This window comes from Xiphias gladius, chromosome 22 (genome assembly GCF_016859285.1).
Source record: "Xiphias gladius isolate SHS-SW01 ecotype Sanya breed wild chromosome 22, ASM1685928v1, whole genome shotgun sequence".
NCBI lineage: Eukaryota > Metazoa > Chordata > Actinopteri > Istiophoriformes > Xiphiidae > Xiphias > Xiphias gladius.
The window spans coordinates 16,018,616-16,041,099 of record NC_053421.1 but is presented as its reverse complement, the minus strand read 5'-3'; the positions used below and the strand labels follow the sequence as shown (position 1 = coordinate 16,041,099).

The following is a 22,484-nucleotide window of genomic DNA, read 5'->3' as shown; positions in this document are numbered from 1 at the left end:
TCACTATGTGATGGGAATGAGCGAGTAGTGTTGAGCAGACACGGTCAGAGTGCCAGAGATACTGCAAAGAATAATATTCACAAGTGTACTTGCAAATTTTTGGATTCTCCCACAGATACACTCTCACACACACACACACACACACACACACACACACACACACACACACACACACACACACTAGTTATTTACAGATGCTAAAAGACTACCAGTAAATGAGATAATTACTGTACACACTCTCTGAATACAGTTTTCATATATCTCAGTTGCTACAAATTAGGGTTCCCCTTTTAAATTTGATCATTTGAATCATCTGTCTCAGAGCCCATTCATCGTAGAATCATAAAATACTCTTTTTTTATTGCCCCTGCAACAAGTTTAGTCTTGTCTCCTGAAATGGTCTAATTTGGATGCACTCAAAGCGCACTGAAACTAGTCATGTCTAGCCTACATCTTTAGACTGATGAATGCATTTGCCTACTTTTCAGGCAGTTGCTAATTTCTGTTCATTTTAGCATGTTACGAAAATGAATTTGAAGATACTTGACACTTGTTTGAGATGGATGATTGTTTACAATGTACCATGTCTTTTCATATTTTGTCAAACTTAACATTATAGTTACATTTAGGGATGAGTATCAAACCACAAATGCTTCTTGAGCACCGACTGAAATCTGCCTGTAGCATCAAGTATCGAAAAATGTGTGTATCTAAAGTTACCAACAAATGACTTTAGTTGAATAATGGATTATTTGATCAACAGAAGGTTGACTGGGAACTGTTTTCATAATCGATGAATCATTTAAGTACCTTTTAAAGCAAACATTTCTACCCATTGCTGGTACCAGCTTCTCAAATGTGAATGTTTTCTGTTGTATTTCAGTCTAAACTTAACATCTTTGAACAACTAATAAATTAATCTAAAAAGTATTAATTAGGAAGATTAATCAATAATGAAACAGTCATTATTTTCAGCCCCGGAGAAATGTTTGGGGAGATTTTTAGCCTTGATTACTTGTTCTTTGTTTATATATTTACTATTTTAAATCTGGATACGTCCAGCTTTATACTATATTTTATTCAGGCAAAGCTCTTCTTTTTAACACGCAGCTGGCAATTTGACACATTTTGTTATAATAAAAAAGGTTTGAAACATGTATATATTCCCCAAATTAAGCTTCATAAAAAAGTATTGTCTTGGTATCAGTACCAAAACTCAGGTATCATATTGGCAAAATTTTCAAATGGTACTCGTACAGTATGTAGTAAAGCCGTTGAGAGAAATCTCTGCTCTTAACAGTCTCTTGCTGATGTGCTCAAGTGCTTGTGAAGTATTGTAATACTGTATTTATTTATCTTAATCCATGTTATCTCAACTAGTTTTGCAGACTTGTGGTAGAAAAAGGTCAGGTGTTTTTGATAACATTCAAATTTTTTCTGTCCTGTCCAGTAAGTGCTGACAGTGTGCCATTGAGCCAGCGTGCACAATGGCAGGACCCTGAAATCGAAGCAGCTAAATGAAATTGAGCCATTGTTAATTTTATTAATGATGTCTCTGAAAAAGGCCTATGATTACATAGTTGAATTGTCATATCGAACAGTCAAATCAGAGCTGACATTGAAAATGAGGAGTATGTAGAGCCTACTACAAATCGAAAAAAAACCCAATACATATCCCCTAAAGGTAAAAATGGCATCAAAGAAAACCATTCAAGCAGACAACATCAGAAGTTTTCTTGCAAAAGGAATATCTAGACTTTACCAGGCAGAGGCTTGAAACCACACCAGCTCTCTCACATGTAGCTGACCTCCATGTGAACAGAGGCAAATAAAAATAACAGTTGAATACATATTCTCTCCGAGCTACAGACTTACAGCAGATGTCATTCATTCAGGGAAGGACATCTTTCACCTCCAAGGCCAAACTAATGTAGATAGAGCTACACGGAGAGTTTTCAGTGTTGGAAAATGCTTGCTAAGTGGGTATGGAAGGTCAAAAAAAAAAGAAGATGTGCTTTCAGATTTATCCATATTAGTTTAGACATGGGCCAATTTATGGGCTTGTCAGCATGATAAACAGGCTTCATCTGCGGCCAAGTAGTTCAAAAGTGACCCCTTGTGTTCGGCGAAACATAGTCCTTCAGCCAGGAGCGAATCAGTTTAACACACGTCTTCAAGACTGTTAGACATGCCGGCAGCATCTTTTTCTTCTGTCCATCCCATTGTAGAGAATGCCATGCCAGCCAGCACAATAGCTACAGTAGCTGCTCTTTGATTTAGCTTAGATCAGTGGAGTACAAAGGATTTTACAACGGGGATTTGTCAGGGGTAACTTCTTGCGTCTTCACTTTGATAAGGCAATGCAGCATTAAGAAAACACTAGGCGCCTGTGAGTTGTACAGAACAGCTGTCTCGACACACATTCAACAAATCCGCTCGTGTTTGTTAAGACTTCTCTGTTTTGTTGTTTAGTTAGCTTCCCCGTGGAATGCTGCGGTATGCCTAGATTAGGATTTTGCTCATTACTACTTTATCACCACTAATTAGTCATTGCGATAGGTCTCTTGGACATGTCTAAATTTTGGTTCCCGTATGTATATTAGTGCTTAATCATCACTGATGAGTCATTCTTCAAACACATATTAACACTTCAAAGGTTTTTTTGTTCTTGGTGTCAGCGTAGAGGGAGGACAGGAGGAGAGACGTAGCACCAGAAACGTGTGCAAAGAGGACAGATGCAGCTCTAATGCATCCCTCAGTTCAGACAGATCCAAACTGATACACCTTCCTGTCTCTTGTCTGAAAATCCTCCAATCTCTTTCCCTCTGTCTCCCCACTTCCTTTTAGAAACCCTCCCTCTGTAGAATATTATAGCAATGTGTGTGTGCATACTTAGCTGCTCATCCACTGAAGACCACTTTGATGTATATTTCACTGCCGTTGCAGAACACGGATGAATCCTCGGCTATACAGCACGGTGTCAAAGTGAGTGCAAATGCGCTGGCATGTTTGAGTGCGTATGTGGATGTGACTCTGCGTTTGCGCCCTCGTGTTTTCATTGCATCCGCAGGGAGCTGAACAGTGTTTATGTAAATGAGATGGCATTTAAACATATGCCCTGAACAATTATCTTGAAACAACTATTTAGCTGCAAAAAAACACGGCCATGTTCAGAGTGAGTCAAGCTACGAATATTAAGCCATCGTGAGGGGACAGAGGTGAGATGAGCAAACTGGCTTGCCATTTGGCGTGCCAGTTTGCTCATGGGTTTCAACACGAGATCCAGGAATCTTTGTGCACTTTTTAATGATGCTGGTAATAATAAGTAATACAAGCTTAGTATCAAAGAACTCCCAGGGGACGATCAAGCTGGTAATAGCATCTTGACATTTATGAAGTTCAACGAATGTCAGAGAGAAAGAGATTAGTGAGTTTATGATAAAAAGCTGTTTGCAGTACAAGCTGCAAAACAGCTGTAGCGTTGTTGAGTTTTGTGTTGCCGGAAAAGCCATTTCAGAGTCAGGGTCCGTAATGCTGCAGTCACTCACATTCATAAAGTCTAATGTCAATTCACACAAACAAACACAGACACACCAGCTCAGCCATCGGACCCTGGTGGTGCAGTTTGACAGTGAGCAGGTGAGTGCTGCTGAATACTAAAGTCCTGTATGACTGGACCATTCCTGCTGACCGCTGCAAAGTGTTCCCACTGATTACCGCTAATGTCCTCCATCACAGTTTACACTCAACACTCCGGAGAGAGTGTGTGTTGGGGAGAAAGGTGGATAATTGGGACAGATGGGTGAGATAGGATCAAGAGAAAGCGGAGGGAGAGCAGAAGAGCAAGACAGTTGGCATCGATTTTAACACTCTCTCAAGCCTTTATTGACATTTCATTTAGCTAATGAATTCATTAGTGCTTCATAGCATAATAACCTCTACTTGATAACCAGGATGGTTCCCTGGAGGAAAGGCTCTGTCTTTACTCTGTTGCCTCAGTATTTTCTGACTTTTCCAAACTCATTCTCAGCTTTCTTAGATTTTTTTTTTTTTTATCTTCAACCGCTGTTTCTTTTTTCTTTTACCCAGTAAGTTTCCTCTCTGTTTGTTTGTGCTGCATTGTGTAACTTGTAAATGAACCCATTGGTTGAAGTGACATAACCTGCCAGTCACTCAACAACAGCGTAGCATGCCCTCAGGAATGACGGAAAAGAAGAGGGAGGCACAGGATGTAGGAGCGCATTTCTCTACCTATGTATAAGTGTCTTTGTGCTTCTGCTCAAGTGTGCTCACTAGCTTTGAGATGCTTGTTCACCTCTGAGATGGAAATGATCTTTGTTCAGTTTTCTTTATTTACGTCTTTGATCTGCTGCACACTGGAAACACCAGCATACACACAAGCAAACACACAACTCTGACTTGCATGAACTGAACAACCACTTAAACTTATACAAAAAATATTTTCATTCACATACAGGGTGATGTTTCACCGGCAGGACTTGTGTATGTACACATTTACAAGCTTCCATTTGGCCTCAAAGTCCGGCCAGACATAAGGAGCTGGTTTATGAATGGGAAGTATTTATTTATTAGTGTTTGGTTCTGATGTCTGAGAGGTAACATTTGCTTCGGTGACATAAATGTAAGGACGTTTGTTGGGCCGAGTTGATCTGCATGAGCTCTGTGTGGGAGTGTCTAAGCACATTTGGAGGATATAGTGTGGGCTGAGATTGTTTTATAATAGTTTGTCTGTTAATACAAGAATAGCGAGGGCTGTTTCTGTTCATTTAAGAATGTTATTATAAAAATTGCAAAGTGCAGATTCTTATATTAGATGCATGTTGTTAATTGACACAGAAGTTATCAAACACTTGTGTACACATGCACATGCACACACACACACACACAGACACGACAGATGGCCAACCTCTCATTTTGGATATTACCTTTGGACAGATGTTTGTCTGTGTGGTCATTAGTGATCGCAGCATCAGATAATTACCTGGAGACACACCAGCGATAAACACACACAATCACAATTAGTGAGTGTTTGATAATTACAGGATGTTTGATGAACCATCTGGAACACAAGCTCAGGTAGAAACTGAGAGAGACACTCAAAACAGAATCACACAAAAACCTCAAATCCTAGTTATCAAAAGAGTACCATTGCCCGAGTACTGATAAAACTAGACGACTGGTGAGAGATGAAGGAGATGAAAGCGTTTCTGTTACACAGTCATTAGGATGTCATATTTCATTCAAGGTTTGGTCTTACCCTCTTTTATTCTCCTTGATTGATTTTCACCACGCAGCCTGAACTCTGCATCCCCCGTCTCCGCCTTTTTTCTTTTTTTTCAGAGTATCATTTGCCACTGCCTTCTGTCTTTTCCTCCATCCATTTCTCTAGCCAATACCTTTGCTCTCATCCCCGTCTCCCTGATACTCCTCTTATCTCCCTTTCCTATTGCTTTTTGTCTCATCTCTCCAGCCCATTCATTTTTTAGCAGGTCAAAGGTTCAGTCATTTAGGCCTTTGAATCTTAGTGTGTGTGTGTGTGTGTGTGTGTGTGTGTGTGTGTGTGTGTGTGTGTGTGTGTGTGTGTGTGTGTGTGTGTGTGTGTGTGTGTGTGTGTGTGTGTGTGTCATGTGTGTACAGTATGCCTATATTGGAGTTTGTGCGTGTAGGCGATGGGAGTAATATTGCAGTAGCAATATTGCTGAAAAATCCTTGAAGGAATGGAAGAAAGGAGAGTGTGAGCTTTATTTGTTGGTCAAATTTTCGGTTTTTCAATAACATCCACTTCACTGAAGCTCTGCTTCTTATTTTTCTGCTCTACCTGGATTGGTGCTTTCATGCAGGAACAGATATGATACAATTATAGCTCCATTAACTTGCTGTGCATATGTGCTTGCTTTCACATGTGGATGTGCATGTAACACATATTCGCACCTATGTGGTTGGATGCACGTGTGTGTCTCCACTGCTGATATGCAGCACAGGGTTAAGAGCAGCTCAGACAAATTAATTATCTCTTCTCTGGAGGAGAGAGATGACTCACTGAAAGAGAGGCAATGAACCAGCACCTCCTGGTTCAGAAGAAGCCCGGGAACTACTCCGAGCCTAGCAGAGCCCTGCTAGGCCTGGAGTAGCCAGAGACCTAGGTGCTTCCTTCTGAATAAAGCAACTTGGATTTCATCCTCAGTTTGATCATCAGATCATATTTCCTTTTGACTTTTCATGTTCGTAAAGCCATTTTATAAAAATAACTGTGACTGAAAGAACTTGAGCAGGCACTTTGCATTTATAGATCAAAGTCGCAGAGGAATTTTAATGCATTTGAACAAGTTTCACTTCCCTGAATCGTTGACATAAAATCAAAGCTTTCATGTTTTGCATTACTATGCTTTGCACAAAATGGGCTGTTATGGGGCATACTGCACCAACACACTGACACAGACCGGTTTAAGTTACAGCCTGAATGAAGACAACCGAGAGACTGAAAAAATTATTTAAAACTTATTATAGGATGTATGTATACATTGGTAACTTGTATGTCGAAATTTTCATTTGTATGTCTGATGTCTAGAAAAATTGGGATGTATTCTTTAGTCATGATAGCTTCTCAGTAAACCCTTTGACATGAAATAACAATGGAAAATAAAAATCCAATTTGATTGAAAGCATTTTTCATCATTGGGGTTTGTTGAATCTCAAGGTGAGGCTTTTATGTTTCTGCTGCCTCAGCAACCCCTGACCTTTCACCTTTTCCGCCCTACCTTCTGCGACCGCCCTGGGGAAAAATAAGCATTTAAAAAGGTCAGTGTTGGGGTCAAGGATTTAGAGAGATGAACAGGACATTATAAAGCTATTACTTTATAAATGTCTGTGTACCTGGGAATAAACTGCTTCTATGTGTGCACTGTGTATTTTTGTATTATACAGCAGAATGCACTTGTACATTCAGATGTACAAAGAGGAAAACAAAAAAACACCAAAAGCACGAGTGGGTCAAAAATACATGTAGTATTATAATAACATTGTGCGTGCTCTCATGTGGTAATTCTGGTGTGCTCTCATGTTTATGTATTTGAGTAGATAGCACCTACTAGGACATTCTGATAGCACACGGTCGGTCATGCATCAGTAACAATGCATCGAATTATATCAGACTTACCTCCACCAGCTGCATGAGCCATGATGCAGGCACTAATAATTCATGCCGTTTGCTTCAACCAGCCTTCACATCAGCCGTGAGGGAGAGAGCAACCCACCGCAATTATCATGAGCAGCAGCATTCCTGTGTTTAGCAGATTGGAGATGCCAGGCACTCAGCTTAGCACTGTGCAGAAATGTCCTGGCTGTGCGCTGCCAGGATGGCAGGATCACAGTGGTCTGCAAGAAGCCTCCAGCTACAATCCACCAGGCCTTGGCTACGTCCTTTACATGGGCAAGGTGCCTGTTTCTTCTGTCTGTTTGTGTACGTCGTATTTTTAGTGTGATTGTGTTTGTACGTTTCTGCATGAGTCTGCTACGGGGCCTCCTTACCCTTGCTGTGAGGTATATTCTTACCCTGTGGTACAGGATTAGTCACAACACTGAATGGGAAGACATGGAAACAGCAGGAGGGGAGGGGAACAGAGGGAGAGGAGTAGAGAGGAGAGGGGAGGAGAGGACAGGAAGGGAAACCCCACAAAGATGAGAAGAAATGTGTGGGCAGATTGTATGTGTGTGTGTGTGTGTGTGTGTGTGTGTGTGTGTGTGTGTGTGTGTGTGTGTGTGTGTGTGTGTGTGTGTGTGTGTCTGTGCTTGTATGTCATGGGTATTCATCAATTTCCCTAAGATTCTTCACTTTTCCTCTGCCATAAAACCCAGAGGCAAGAAGTAAACACAAACTCTGCAAGATCTGCTTCTCCCTGCCACTTTTATTGTTTCTCTCTCTGTCCTTCCTCTAGCTTCGCTCTCTTTTCACCTCATGTAAAGTTTCGCTGTGTGTGTGTGTGTGTGTGTGTGTGTGTGTGTGTGTGTGTGTGTGTGTGTGTGTGTGTGTGTGTGTGTGTGTGTGTGTGATTGTTTGAATTACATATGCAATATATATCTTTCGTCTTGCAGAGCGAAACAAATACATTGTGAGGTCAAGAGGATGTGGAAAATACTGTCTTTCATCTCTGAGTATGCAGGTGTTGCAGCTGTGGAGTACTTGTTGTGAAAAGTATGACCCCCCTTGTAAATTCTGTGTTCGCAGCTCGAGTTCACTTGTCTCTCCCAGGTATGACAGATATGTGTGTTTTTTCAAAAAAAGTGAAAAAGTGTTCCTTGTGGACCTCACAAAGCAAGCCAAAATCTATAAACTTTGTGTGTGTGTGTGACTGTATGTCGGTGTATGTTTGTGTTTTTGTGCGAGCGTGTGAAAAAATAGCAGCGTGTGATTTATGTAAATGGGTGTCATCGGCCGAGAAGACGGCAGAATTCCCAGGCCTGATGAGTGGCTTAATGATTCATCAGCCTGGCTGAGGCAGGCATCAATAATGGATGACAGAGTGGGTCATGCAGGATTGCTCGCCCCTTGATTAAAGTGCTCCACAGCTAAACGCCTCAGTTCCTCCCTCTTCTCACCCTACCTTCTGCAAGGATACATACAGAAATGTGCCGTACATGCCCAGCCCTGCACACACACACACGCATACGCACTTGCACGCATTTGCACTCATGGACACACACACCTCTTCCTCAATCTCTTTTCGTACAGCTTAATGTCATCTCACCTCTCACATATGCTTAATAAGCTCTCATCCCTTCCTCATCTCCTCACTCTGTTTCTTTGGTCTTAATCCAATCATGGCGGGTGAAAAAGGAAGAGAAAGGGGTAGAGAGAGACAGAGAGAATTGGAGAGGGGGGAAAAGATGGAAAGCGTGGGAGAAAAGAAGAGAAAGCCACAAATGAATGCTTTATGATATGTCTGTACAGAAATGGAATCTTTCTCTCTGGAGATAAGACAAGAACATAAATGTTCTTTCTCTCCTCTCCACACACAGAGTGGAGGGAGACGTCCTCTCTCTCTGTAAGCTGTATGTGGGTGTTGGTGTGACAGGACAAATCTCTGTCTATTAGGAGACATAAACCTCTAAACCCTGAGCTACACAGCCATACATACTAATGCAGCCATACAGAGGGCTGGATGGAAGTTGGGAACGATAGCGAGGACACTGAGAGAAAGAAAGAGATGTGGAGAGCAGAGAAATTGAAGGAGGCAGAGCAGGATGTTGAAAGCAGAGAGTGTTCTGGCAGGATTTCAACCTCTGGCCAGCACAGGGTCTTAACTGCTACACTGTCTTTGAGTACAGAAAAACCAGCTTTAACAAAGTTGGGCTGATATGCACCACCACCACCACCAAGCTCAGTGAGTTGGTGTGTGTCCTGTATAAGTGTGATGGTGTTGAAGCAAATAGTTAGTTTCTGCTTTCACATCTGGAGTATCATTAGCCATCCATGCACTCATACTCTAATGTGCCAGAGAAAAGATCACTCATTCCTATTGGACACACTCATATTATCCCCTGATGGCAAAGATGAACCACACAGAGCGAACATCTACGCACACACACACACACACACACACACACACACACACACACACACACACACACACACACACACACAACTGCTCACCCGCACTTGGAAGCTTCAAAAGAAACTGCATCATAAATGCCTGGAAGAGAACAATCATTCCTCAATTCACCGACAACAGCAACCCATCGTCCTCGCTCCCCCTCAGTCTGTCGCACTGCTCGCCCCTCATCTGGTAGTTTTTCAGTTGGTGGGACTTAGCCGGGCGTAAAGAGTGTAGAGTGTAATCTTCGATAGTATTAATCCTGTTCTTTAAATCTGTCACTTCCCAAACTGATTACCTTCATCTTCTTAACTTGTCTTCAACTCTAATCTGTATCATCACACTGACAGATTACAGTTGCAGTTTGATCACTTTAACCGATAGAGACGCAATCCTCTTTGAGGCACTCAATCAACAGCCTTGTCTGTACAGATAGGAATGTGATAGACAGCACATCAGTGTACAATGCCTGTGTTTGATGTGTGTGTGTGTACCAACTTAACTACGCTGTATATCCATTTATCCATGCCGGGTTTTCAGTTGTGTCTGTAATTTAAATGTCAAGAGTGTATGGTCCATATAATTCCATTTTATTTCTGCCAGCTGGGAGAGGAAAGCGTTTAATACTGGAGATGACATTTAGCAAGAGAGGAGAGAAGCCTGATAGGCACACAGATGGAAGGACACATACGTAACTGACAAGTGCTTTTAATGCATGAGAGAGGAAAATAGATACGAGAGAGAGACTGAGGGAAACTCTGAAAATAAAATAAAAAATAAAAATGGGAATTAGATGAGAGGTGGAGTGATGGGAGAGGAGAGCGATAGCATCAAAGAGGAACCAAGGAATGTAAGAAAAACAGACTGCATACAAAGCATACTTTCAGTATATGCGTGTAGAAATATGTAGATACTGCAGAGACAAAGAGTAAAGTTCACATCTCTGTGCTTCATACCTAACATCCTTTGTCTTCCTGTAATTGGTTTATGATGTTCTCCTTTATGCGCCCTGAGAGAAGGAAACCTTCTCTTTTTAGAGAAACAAATGCCAGTCTCTGAAGAGCACAGTAAGTGAGTGGTAGGATAAAAGAAATGCATTAAAAGATGCCGAGTGGGCCACATTTTGTAGAACGCCAGGGTATTTTAGGAATTTGCATGCACACTTTCATGCTTCTGCCTCAATCCCACCCAACACAAATTTTATCCACAAAACGTCCGGGAAGAAACTATGGGTCATGTTTGTTCAAGAGGAGAAAATGTCGTAAGATGTCCTCTGCTTTTTTTTTTGTCTTTAAACTACACTCTGCCCTGGTGAATCAGTTGAACTTGTCCGCCACAAGCCACAGGCTGAGCTCACATTATATTCATCATGGCACGTACATGGAAAGATTTAGAGAAGAGGGGGAGGATGTTGAGAGGTGGGCAGATTTTAGATGTTTAACCAAATAAGTGATATTGATCAGTGATACAGAGCATGAATAACTCCATTAAAACAAGGGAGCCCTGTTGAATGGGGAGTGGAAGATAAAATAAAATTAACTTTATTAATCCCACGGGGGGAACTATGCAAGAAAGAGAGAGATAGAGAGAGTGAAGGCAGGGAAGGTGTGGACAGATCAGTGGAGGGGCTCTTTGGCCTTGCATTGTGATGGACAGGGACCTAAATTTTGATCTCTCACTCAGTGATTGTTTGGTTGGGCCTTGTGACTAATCATAGATTTATGACTTCAACAGGAGAGCAGTGCAATTTGTCCATGCCACAGGCTCCCCACTGTATCCCCGGATAAAAGGCAGTACAGTTGTTTTGAGGGTTTTGAACACCCGTCTCTCATTATTTTTCACCATCTTTTATATTTGGATGTGATATGTCAAACATAATATATGGAGTCATGATGCTGCCCTGTGGCTCTCTCTTTTTTACACTCTCTCTTTAAGTTTAGGTCTTAAATATCTATCAGCCGCATAGATGCCAACAGATGTGTTCAGAGGAGATTTATTTTTAACAGTAAAACTTTAACACAGTTAACCTACTGTCAACAGAGCATGAAAGGAGCAATTATTGTGTAGCCACTACGTATTTAGACAGTGACATGTTTTCTGTTTTTTTGGCTGTAGATTTATAATTAAACAATGACTACAAGGTAAAGTGCGTACTTTCAGCTTTAAGTGTTTCTTAGTGTGTTTATATCCATACTGAGTGAGCAGTGTAAATATGCAGAATTGCATTGGATAAATAGTAAATTTTTAGGACAGCGCAGCAGGTCAATGATATTATAATGTTCTTGACTGCCGAAGTCAGTCATCTGGCCCCAGTCCAACTGAACATCTGTTTCATTGCTTAAGATGAGACCGAAGGAAAACAATCCCTGAGATAGCTGCAGTACAGGCCTGACGGAGTATTACCAGGGAAGCTACCAAGAGGCTGCTAATGTTTGTAGGCAATAGACTTCAACCACTTCCTGACAGCAAAAGACTTGCAACCAGATGTTAAATACAATGCCCTTAGTAACGTTTAAGTTGAATTGCACAGTTACCATTGATCTTCTTCAGTTTCTATACGTTTCATCTGATTTTGATGTTAACACCCCTAAATTAAAGGGGCACTCCACCAATTTTACACCACAAGGAGGAGTACTGCAGAAATTGTAAAATGTCCTATGTGGCTCTAAAGAGAGCTTTTTAAAATCTAAATAAACCCTAGGGGTGTCATCAGGGTGTTCCCCTGGGAACTTGGGCTTGAGACTTAAAGTTTCTAACAGACTGCTTGTGTTATGAATTTGGGGCGTAGAGTGTAAAAGACGTGGGCATTTATCAGGCAGAGAGTGTCTATTGGAAGACACTATTAAGTTGTATTATGCAAAATGTAGGGTCCAGGGACTAAAAGTCAGGATGTCTCTGCCTCTGCTTTACAGTTATGACCTTTTTCTTTTTCATCTGCTTCCTGCAAGCCTCCCAATTTTATAGAAGTGCAATACTAAATCACTGGAATACTCCTTTAAACGTGGAAGATGTAACTTGAACTCATACTCATTGTTCCATTTCAAATACCATGTGTCTGAGTACAGAGCCAACACAATTAAAAATACAGTCTATATATCTATATATATATGCATACACACACACACACACATATATATATTGTTCCACAGTGGTGAAATTTAAAGTGGAGAACCAGATTTAAGAGTAAACATAAACAAACCATCTGCTACAAAGGTTGCAGACCCTCAGTTTAAGGATCAAACCCATGGAGAAGCACTCCTCATATCAACAAGGCAACAAAGGGCACAGGGCAAATTAGCAAATATAATCTCTTCATCATTTATTTATTCAGTTTGTTTCTTGCATGCTGCTCAACATGCAAAGGTCAGAGGGAGACAGAACAGTTGGCTATAATTTCGGTGAGAGAGAAAGAAAAGGAAGAGAATTAGAACACTGGTGATTCATGGTGTCGAGCCTTAAGCATACACTTTACACAGAAACAGGATGAGCCATGACACACCTGACACAGGATCGATGGAGTACACTATGCACTTTGCCATGTTTGTTGTAATCTCATATTCTGAATAATTTCATCCCGTCTATTGTCTCTTTCACAGGTTGCTGGCAGTTTGTGAGATGACATAGCTCACTGGTACTAACACATCTGTTCTTTTGGCTGGAAGAAAACACTAATGACCGTATCTATGGTCATCACATCTGCGGTTTTGGCTATGGTCTCTCTATGTTCATGTGTTGGCCATACTTCTGACTGGCTTTAATGATCTGGAGCAAAGAAAGACACACAAACACATACAGAAACACTATCAGACAGTTGCACGTAAATAAAAACAAAGGCTGGGACGTGCATGTAGATGCACACGCACGCACGCAAATTTCAAATGAATAAATGGGTGGGTACTACCCATGGAGGCATATTAAAGGCAGTCAAGAGAGATGCATTAAGGCTGCAAATATCAGCTCATTAACATTCAGCTATTCTGTTTGGCAGTCTGTGTGTGCGTGTGTGTGTGTGCATGTGTGTGTGTGCAGATGTGTCTGCCAGCAAGATCTACAGGTCATTACAGTAACAAGCAACTTAGCCCTCAGGTCAGTTGTCATTAGCTACATAAGAATGGGCAGAAAACACACCGCACAGCCAGACTCTCTCCACTTGTGCATGTGTGTGTCTGAGGAGAGAATCACAGGGACGCTTTAGAGACGGGCAGAGAAGAAAACAGAGTGGCAGATACATGTAAAGAGGCTGAAAGAGAGGGACAGAGTGGGAGGCAAACAGATCTGCTGAATTATTTTTATAGTATCATGTTATTTTACCACAAATGGGATTGTTTCTATCCATTACAGCGTCGACATTAGGATGATGTTTATAGCTGAAGATAGTTAAAGGCTTAATTGGGCTTGATAAACAGTTATGAAATGTTCAATGCTACGTGGTATCATGGGATGGTGTATAAATAGCCCGCCACTTTTGAGGACATTTTGCGTGTCATGTCTATGCATTTTAAGCTTTCTGTATGTCATTTAACAACATTGTAGTTGGGGTTTTAGGAATTACGTGTAAATGAAATGACACGCAAGAAGCAAAAAATGTGTAGTGATGACACACGAAATGTCTCAGGAAATCGGCGTCATATTCATACGCCATTTGGTGATACCAGGCTTGCAATGTTTTTACCATTGTTACACAGCTTAAAGAGTGAGAGGAGAGATATAACTCTTCAGTGAAATAAGAATGCATACTTCCCTCATCAGATACCGACCAGACTTTGGAAAATGAATTTAATTTTTATACAGGCAGATTGTCTTGATATTTTCTTGTTTTAGACTCTCCAAGTGTTGCTTTATGAAAGGCAACAGTACGAAATACCTGGAGCGCTATTCAATATTTTAACATAGTGTCATCATTCTTCACTTCTTCATTAGTTACAGAATTTGAACAGTATATATAAAATAAGGTAAATACTGGGGATACACAAAATAATTTGAATTATAAACAGGTGCATCAAACGATACAGCTGATTGTCATGAGGTGTATGGTAGAGGTGTATGTAGAATTGAAACCATGTGTTGAAAAATAGAGGCATGGCTCAGAGTCCCTAGGTCAAAGGTCCTCAGAGGGTGCCTCATGGCTTGAAAAGGAAGGTAATGATTTGTAACTGAAATCATATGTTAGTGACAGTTTTTAGGAAAACAACTGCCCTATTTAAGAGTCGGCGACAGAGACTGATTTTCAGAGTGGTTCATCGGCTTCACACCCTCTCACAAGCAGACCTGCAAGTGCTTGACTTGACGCCGTACTCCTTGTAATAATCCTTTATATGCAATCAAGACGGTGTCAGCTGAGTCTCCTTCATCCTCTTCACATCATCAACACCATCTAATAAACTACAGTCACTCACTTGTTTTTGTCAATAATAAAAGAATCACTACTTTTCAGCAACACGATTCAATTAACAGTTGGAAAGAAGCAAAGCTTTGGAAAAAATTTAAAAATCTTTAAAATCATAATAACATACAACAGACAATATGCAGAGGCAAAGAGAAACTAACTAACCAATATTACAGATACTGTATAAACAGTTCTATGTAGGGTTCATGAAGACATATACTGCTAAAAGGCATGTAACCTTGTATGGCCTGTGTTTTGTATCAGTTCTGCAACTGCATTTAATGTAACAATAGTTTCTTCACAGTTAGCTACATTCATGAAGTTCTTTAACTTTTAAGTACTTTATTTTTTCTACCCCCTGCAGGAGAAGTTCTCTTCAGTAGAAGTTAATATATTTGAACAGAGAATCTCTTACCACCAGTTGTGCTGGCCGAACTTCCTCTCTCTTCGTGGATTCATTATGCATGCTGAGTGTTGTTTCGTCCTATTTTTTACCATTCTGGATATGTTTTGAATTTCATACTGAACAAGATTGCAATTAAAACTTGTGTTGCAATGCCGTTATCACAATTATCGTATCTGATCAAGTTTCATCTCAGTATGTCTAAGAAAACATATTTAATCAGTTATAGGAGGCACAAATTCATGCTCTTCCACAAATGGTACAAGTACTCACCACTTGCTTATGCAGATCCAGTCACATTCACTTATCCACACATATTGATAAAAGCGTAAAGAAAGTGAGATTAAGGGGGTAAGAAAATGAAACTTAGTTAAGTTCAAAAACTAATTTATCTAATTCTCCACACCTACCTAGCAGTTAATATAAAAAAAAATCTACAGCATTTTATATCAGAATCACATACTTTACTTGCATACAGGGGTTATCTCATCATGTACTAGTAGGTGTAAACAAGCTTTTTTTTCTCTGCCTCTCCTGACATCCCATTTGTTTAAGTCTCCAGTTTTAATTATCTCTCCCCACATTGTGTCCCATCCAAAAATTCTAATTTATCAAATTAGGGAGGCAAAAAAAATCTCAAAACGCTGTGTCAGAGTGACTTTACTATAATATCAGTCTGTTAGCCTTAAAAGTCCTCCATCACACTCTCTGGGTTGAGTCCAGCCATCCGTGAAAATATTGTTCAATATTTAATTACAACCAACAAGAGAGTGACCAGTGAGACAAGAGAAATAATTTAGCTCATACAAGTACAGTAGGTGGCTGAACATTATTTTAATTCTTTATTTTACAGTAATTGATTAAATCTAAACAACTATATAAAAATTAAATGTCACTTAACATATTCAAGTCACTATACATAAAGTTTACATGTGGGCTGCAAATGAAAAGAAGCCCTCTGGCTATTTTCCACTTTCTTTATCAATCTAAGCGTGAAACTAAGCTTTATTCACATTGTTTTCCATGATATTTGCTTTTGTGTCTTAACCACATCAATCACTTGAATTTAATAAATGACCCTGTACACTTGCATTGCAAAAACACTGGGATTTATATTTTCTTAGTGAAAGAGCCAATTATTATGTTGATTTTGTAGTATTGCTTCCATGTTGTGAAATAATTTGCTTTATATTCTATTCTATTCTTGTATTTAGTATTCAGAAGTACTGTAAACAGAAGCCTGTCCTTAAGCATTCCACTTCTCTTTGTGTCCCTGACAAGGTTCCAGCTCTAGTCAACTCACTGTCAAGATGTTAATAAGAGTTACGAAAGTAAGAAGCATATAAATAGGCGTAGTTGTTCTAAATGTCAAGATCACCAGACAAAGAATTCCGATTATTTGAAAATTGCATTAGTCTCTGTATAGTGTGCTTACTACTAATAAGGATGAACTTTTTGATTTTATATGCAATAAAAGTCAGACATCCAAAAAACCAAGAGGGCAGTTTTGAGGGGTACAATGGCAGTGACAGTGTGATCGCATCCACAGAACTCCCCGAGGTTCCTCAAGGGATCTTTTCTTTCTGAAGAGTTTTCATGAATATATTGTATATCATTAGCTTCCAGTAACACGTCCTAAAGTGCTGACAGACCACGTGTGTAAAACACTTTTAGCGTGACCTGTTCATTTCCACAGTAGCTCAAGACATTAAATTACATGCGTTTGTGTCTGAAACTCTAGTTTTGGTCCATAATGACTCTTGTTTGTGGCATAATTTCAGCCATGAAGAGGGATAACATGGCACTTCTCCCACAAATTGAGGATAAGCGAAAAGAAAAAAAAAAAAGCATGGAAACACATTCACATTGAAAGCCTTCCACACTCACACACATAATCGTGCAAACAATCACTGTCCATTCAGGTCTGCAGATAACAGTTGTGCCTTTTCTGCAAACAGATTTATGCTACTGAGGTAAATTGAGGTCTAGATTAATTTAGCACTGGTTGACAGACTGTGGGTGACTGTGCATACATAAATGTGTGCTTGTGTGGCTGTGCTGAATGTGTAGATGTATTTCTGCAAGTGTGTCTATGCCTGTGGGTTAGAAATCATATAGGTGTATACATTTGAAGCTCTAATGTTTGATTTTAGTATCCAGCAGAAAAAGGGGGAATCGCATGTCAGAATGCCTTTGACATAAAGAAATGACTTTTGACTTCACACACACACACACACACACACACACACACACACACACACACACACACACACACACACACACACACGCAAACACAAATTTCTACTTTGATGCATTCACACCTTTTTCTTATGCACACCCCTCTTTCATTACATATATTTCACTGTTCAAAAAATTACCCTGACAGAAGGCGGTGAGGGGAGAAGAAAGGGTTAGGAAGTACAAAGGTGAGGGCACACAAAAATATACACAACCTCACATGCACACACATATAATGAGTACACATATGAAGACATGCACATACACAGCTCCGGTGTAATCTTGGATAAGCCCAAAGGTTGACAAATACACAGCATTCATTATCTCAATCTCTTCACCCCGGCAGCACTCAAAGGAAGGCCACTATGGGCGACTGGATCATTTCCTGGTTGGGACTTAAGCCTGCAAGGCAGATCGATACCATGGCACACACACACACACACATACACACACACACACACACACACACACACACACACACACACACACACACACACACACACACACACACAGACACACACACACACACACGCACACACACACACACACACACACAGACACACGCACACACACACACACACACACACACACACACACATAGACACAGAGCAGTACAGGATCAATGTATATTAGTTACCTCTCTGCTGATTTAGGTATAGGAGTGTTCTGTCAGCCTGGTTGTTCCTTCAGTCTCCCCTACTCTTCACCCATCGTCCCTAGAAGCTATCTACCTGCAGAAAAAAGAGGACGGACAGTTTTTTTTCCCTTCATGTGTGTGTAAATGTGTATGTGTGCAGTTAAAAAATTGCATGGCTATAGCATTTATATATGTGAAAACTGATTGCATGTGCAAAAAGGATTGTTAGACTCTGTGGTGATAGTGATCCTAAGGTCTTTGTGTGTGTGTGTGTGTGTGTGTGTGTGTGTGTGTGTGTGTGTGTGTGTGTGTGTGTGTGTGTGTGTGTGTGTGTGTGTCTGTGGGGCAGGCAGGGGTAAATTCTCCTCTTGCTTGCATTGCTATCCTCCCTCTCTTTTCCTCTCACCTCTGTCCCTGTGTGCAGGCATATTACTGAAGCAAATTGGGGCCAATAGACTCTGTCACTGCATGACCCAGGGCTCACCAAACAGAAAAAGAGCAAGCCAGAAAGAGAGAAAAAGGCAAATAGTGGGGGAGGGGGAGACAAGGGGAGACAAAAGAAAGAATTAAAGGAGTGTGTTGGAGTATGGAAGAAAGGGCTGCCACAAAACTAGCTGAGAGAGGGAGAAAGAGTAGTAGCTGGACAGAGGGAAGGAAAGAAGCAGAGGAGAGAAAGAAGTGACAACCTCAAATTAAATTCCCATCATGTCAGTGTAGAACAGAATTCAATAGTGTTTATTGGCAGCTCCTAGCCTGAGGGAAATTACATTCTGAAGCAGAGCATGGCATGAATGCACACACACTCCTGAACACACACACACACACACACACACACACACACACACACACACACACACACACACACACACACACGTATACACAAGCAAGCACACGCATCTATTGTACACAACATTGTGCTTGTCCTCACACCAAAAAAAAAAAAAAAAAGCCCTCTGGCTGATGTGAGCATGCAGACAAGCGATTTATCCCCTGAGGTCCATGTGCCATTTGCGCAGTGCATGTGTATGTGTATCTGTCTGTCCATGTGCTATTTATACAACTTTTTATGTATGTGTGTATTTGTGGAACTTTCTCTTCTTCACGTGCACAATTTTGCCAGGGTAAAAAAGTCTAAGGTGTGCATTTTAGATGCTTGGTCTTTGGTCTGTCAGCTACAATTGCCTCTTTATCTGCAGTGAGACACAGACTATTTGCCATTACAGTACATACACAGGTTTCTATTATATTGGCTGTATTAAATGTGTCCCCAGGCTCAAGTTGCCATGAGCCCAGGGCTTCAGTGCCTTTGTCCAACCTCCGGCAACAGCAGCAAAGGCAGCACACTTTAATGGGAAGCCGTTTAACAGTTTTATGCAGAGCACATGTAGAGGCTATTACTGCTGATGTCTCTGTGATGCAGATTTGCTCTAAACGGTTAACAATCTGCCATTCTTTTGACCCCCCCCACCCCCTGCCAACACCTCTTGCTTTCTATCTCTGCCGCTCCAATCCATTTTGTCTCTGTTTATGCATCTATCTCACTTCTCTCTTACTTCTGTCCCCCAATCCTCCAACAGTCTCACTCGTACTCTCCGTCTCTCTCTCTCTGTCTCCAGGAACGTGCAGAAAGGGCCTTGGGCTGCTCAGTCGAGGATCTGAAGGCTCTTTTCTACTGTGAGCTGTGTGACAAGCAGTACCTCAGACACCAGGAGTTTGACAACCACATCAACTCCTACGACCATGCACACAAACAGGTACATGTGACGCACCTGCACTACAGCTAGACATACACACCTTTTTGCAACAGCACACAAACAGTCACACAAGCAGACATTTTTGTATGATCTCCTGCCATGGAATTTGGGTGTGTTAGCATTATGTGTGTTGATTTAAAGCTACGTTACACATTCATGTCAATCTGCCCATTGGGTACAGTTTCTTAGCAAGTAACAGTAGGAATGTGACAACTACATCATCTCTTAAAATCACACACAGGAAAGTGGAACACCTCAACTCGAGGCAGATACACATATACACACATAGCACTACATTTATAGTTTAGATTTACATTTTAAAAGGTGGATATCTTAAGATAAGATAAGATAAGATAAGATAAGATAAGGTAAAATAAGATAAGTGCAAAAACTATATAAAAATCAGCCTCGACAATGGGTCACCATACCCCACTGCTGTAAATGTACACATAATCATTTCAATATAAAAAAAATGTATTATTTATTTATTAAAAACCCATAAGTGGAAATGTACTCAAGTGATACCCACCCCTTTGCAATGCATGGGCATGCACATTTGATGAAGGTGAGAAAATACAGAAGTGACCATAAAACATTGTTATTACACCAAATAAGGAACTATTTCATGTTTTGTATGTTATATGGGCTATTGAACAAATATATTAGTTACTGACAGATAAAGGCATGCATAGTATATTATTTGAGATAGTGATTTTACTTGTGTTTGGGGTCAGTCAGACCTCGGAGATGTCTGGAGAGCATTCCCTGTTAGGACCATTATGAACAAATTGTTATAAAACTCCCATAAGAGATACAAAAATAGACATATTTGGGATTTGAGACGGATGGTGCTATGTAAAAAGAACAGTCAACACCAATCACAGGTATAGAGCATATAAAAAAACCCATTTTATTTAACCGTGTTTTCCTGCTGGGGTCTCTGAGACCCCAAACAGAAGTAAAGAGTCATCTTCTTTACCGGACAACTAAGAGCAAAGGAATTCTCATAAAATTAGGAAAATTCATAATGTGTCAAGATGATAAAACAATGTTAAGTTTTCTGAGCTGTTTAAATAAAAAAAATACAATTCACTTTGTTCACTTAGAATCAGGTGAGTAAAGTGTCTTAATCTTAGCCAAGCAGCCAATAAAGAGTAACCAAAGCAACCAGAATTAAAACAGAAAAAAATTAACATAATGTGCACGGTATTTAAATGTTACTCAATCTCCAAGTCCCAAATGTATGATACATGGAGAATCTTTCTTTCTCAAGTTCAATATTTAGAACAGTTGATTTGTATGTAACTGGTACATAAATAAACTACTACAAAATTCACTTTATTCTTCAATTTGTACTTCCTTAAAAACAAAAATAAATATTCAGTACCAAATAAAACATGGAGCTATTAGTCATAGCTCAAGTATGATTCTATTATTCCAGTTTGGACAGGATGAGGGCAATGGACCATTAGGAAAAGGCCCGGAAGCAGGTTTTTTCCTGCATTCTGCTTTCACATCCATTTTCATCCACAACCTCCACTCTGGACTAACAAGCTGAAGGTTCTGCTGATAGCACATTCTCCTACAGCTATCTGTTGTCATGCCAAGACATACACTCACATACAAAAACATAGAGACATACACTTCCCGTGTACACACTCGTCCACAAACACAGGCAATTTCTCAACCAAGCCAAGCCGCTTCCCACTTCTGTACGCCCACACTATGCAACATGAAATAAACATTAAGTAAGACTGTTCCTCCTCTGTCATTGTTCTTTGAAAATGAATCGAAGCAACTGCAGACCAATGTTAATGCTTCGTTTTAGCCAGCGGCAGGCACATGAAACAAGCTGCATGAGGCACTGAGCTGACAGTAGCCACTGGCACTGTAGGAACACACACACACACACACACACACACACACACACACACACAAGCACGCGCACATACAGGCATGCATGCACACTCTGCCTACCGAGCAGACAACAGATGAAATTCTGGCTGAAGACAGCTTCCCTGCAGGAGTATTGGCTTTGGAGAATGGAAGCTGATTGCGTCTGCTCTGTCTCCTTTTCTTGTCATCGATTCGTGGATAAACATGTCTGAATACAGCGCTCTATCAGCATTTACTGCTGTTTACAGAAATTGCTCATTACAACAGAATTACACTCTCTTTTAAATAAAAGAGCAATCAGCCCATTAGCATGGCCCCTCACATGCTACCTAAGAATACATCATCCCTCATTCCAAAGCCCTAGTGGATATGAATCAGCTCTGACTCATCCATAGTTGCCTCAGCCTGAGCACTCCTTAACACATCTAAAGGAATATTGATCGAGGCTTTGACGGACGGATTGAGCTTCACAGTGCATAGCTAGACTGGCATGTTGGAGAGAAGGAGTAATATCACTTCCCACTGCTTGGGACATGACATCATCTTTGAAGACAAAAGT

The 22,484-nt window shown here is 40.6% G+C and overlaps 1 protein-coding gene across 2 annotated transcripts in view; it reads left to right on the top strand.

Annotated features, from left to right (window-relative positions):
- The window catches only part of LOC120783645 (G patch domain-containing protein 8), a 32,542-nt gene that overhangs the window by 1,766 nt on the left and 8,292 nt on the right, over positions 1-22,484 (top strand). For both annotated transcript variants that reach the window (XM_040116757.1, XM_040116756.1), the window contains exon 3: positions 19,892-20,029. In XM_040116757.1, coding sequence (XP_039972691.1) covers positions 19,892-20,029 — 138 coding nt within the window. The remainder of the gene's footprint in view (positions 1-19,891; positions 20,030-22,484) is intronic.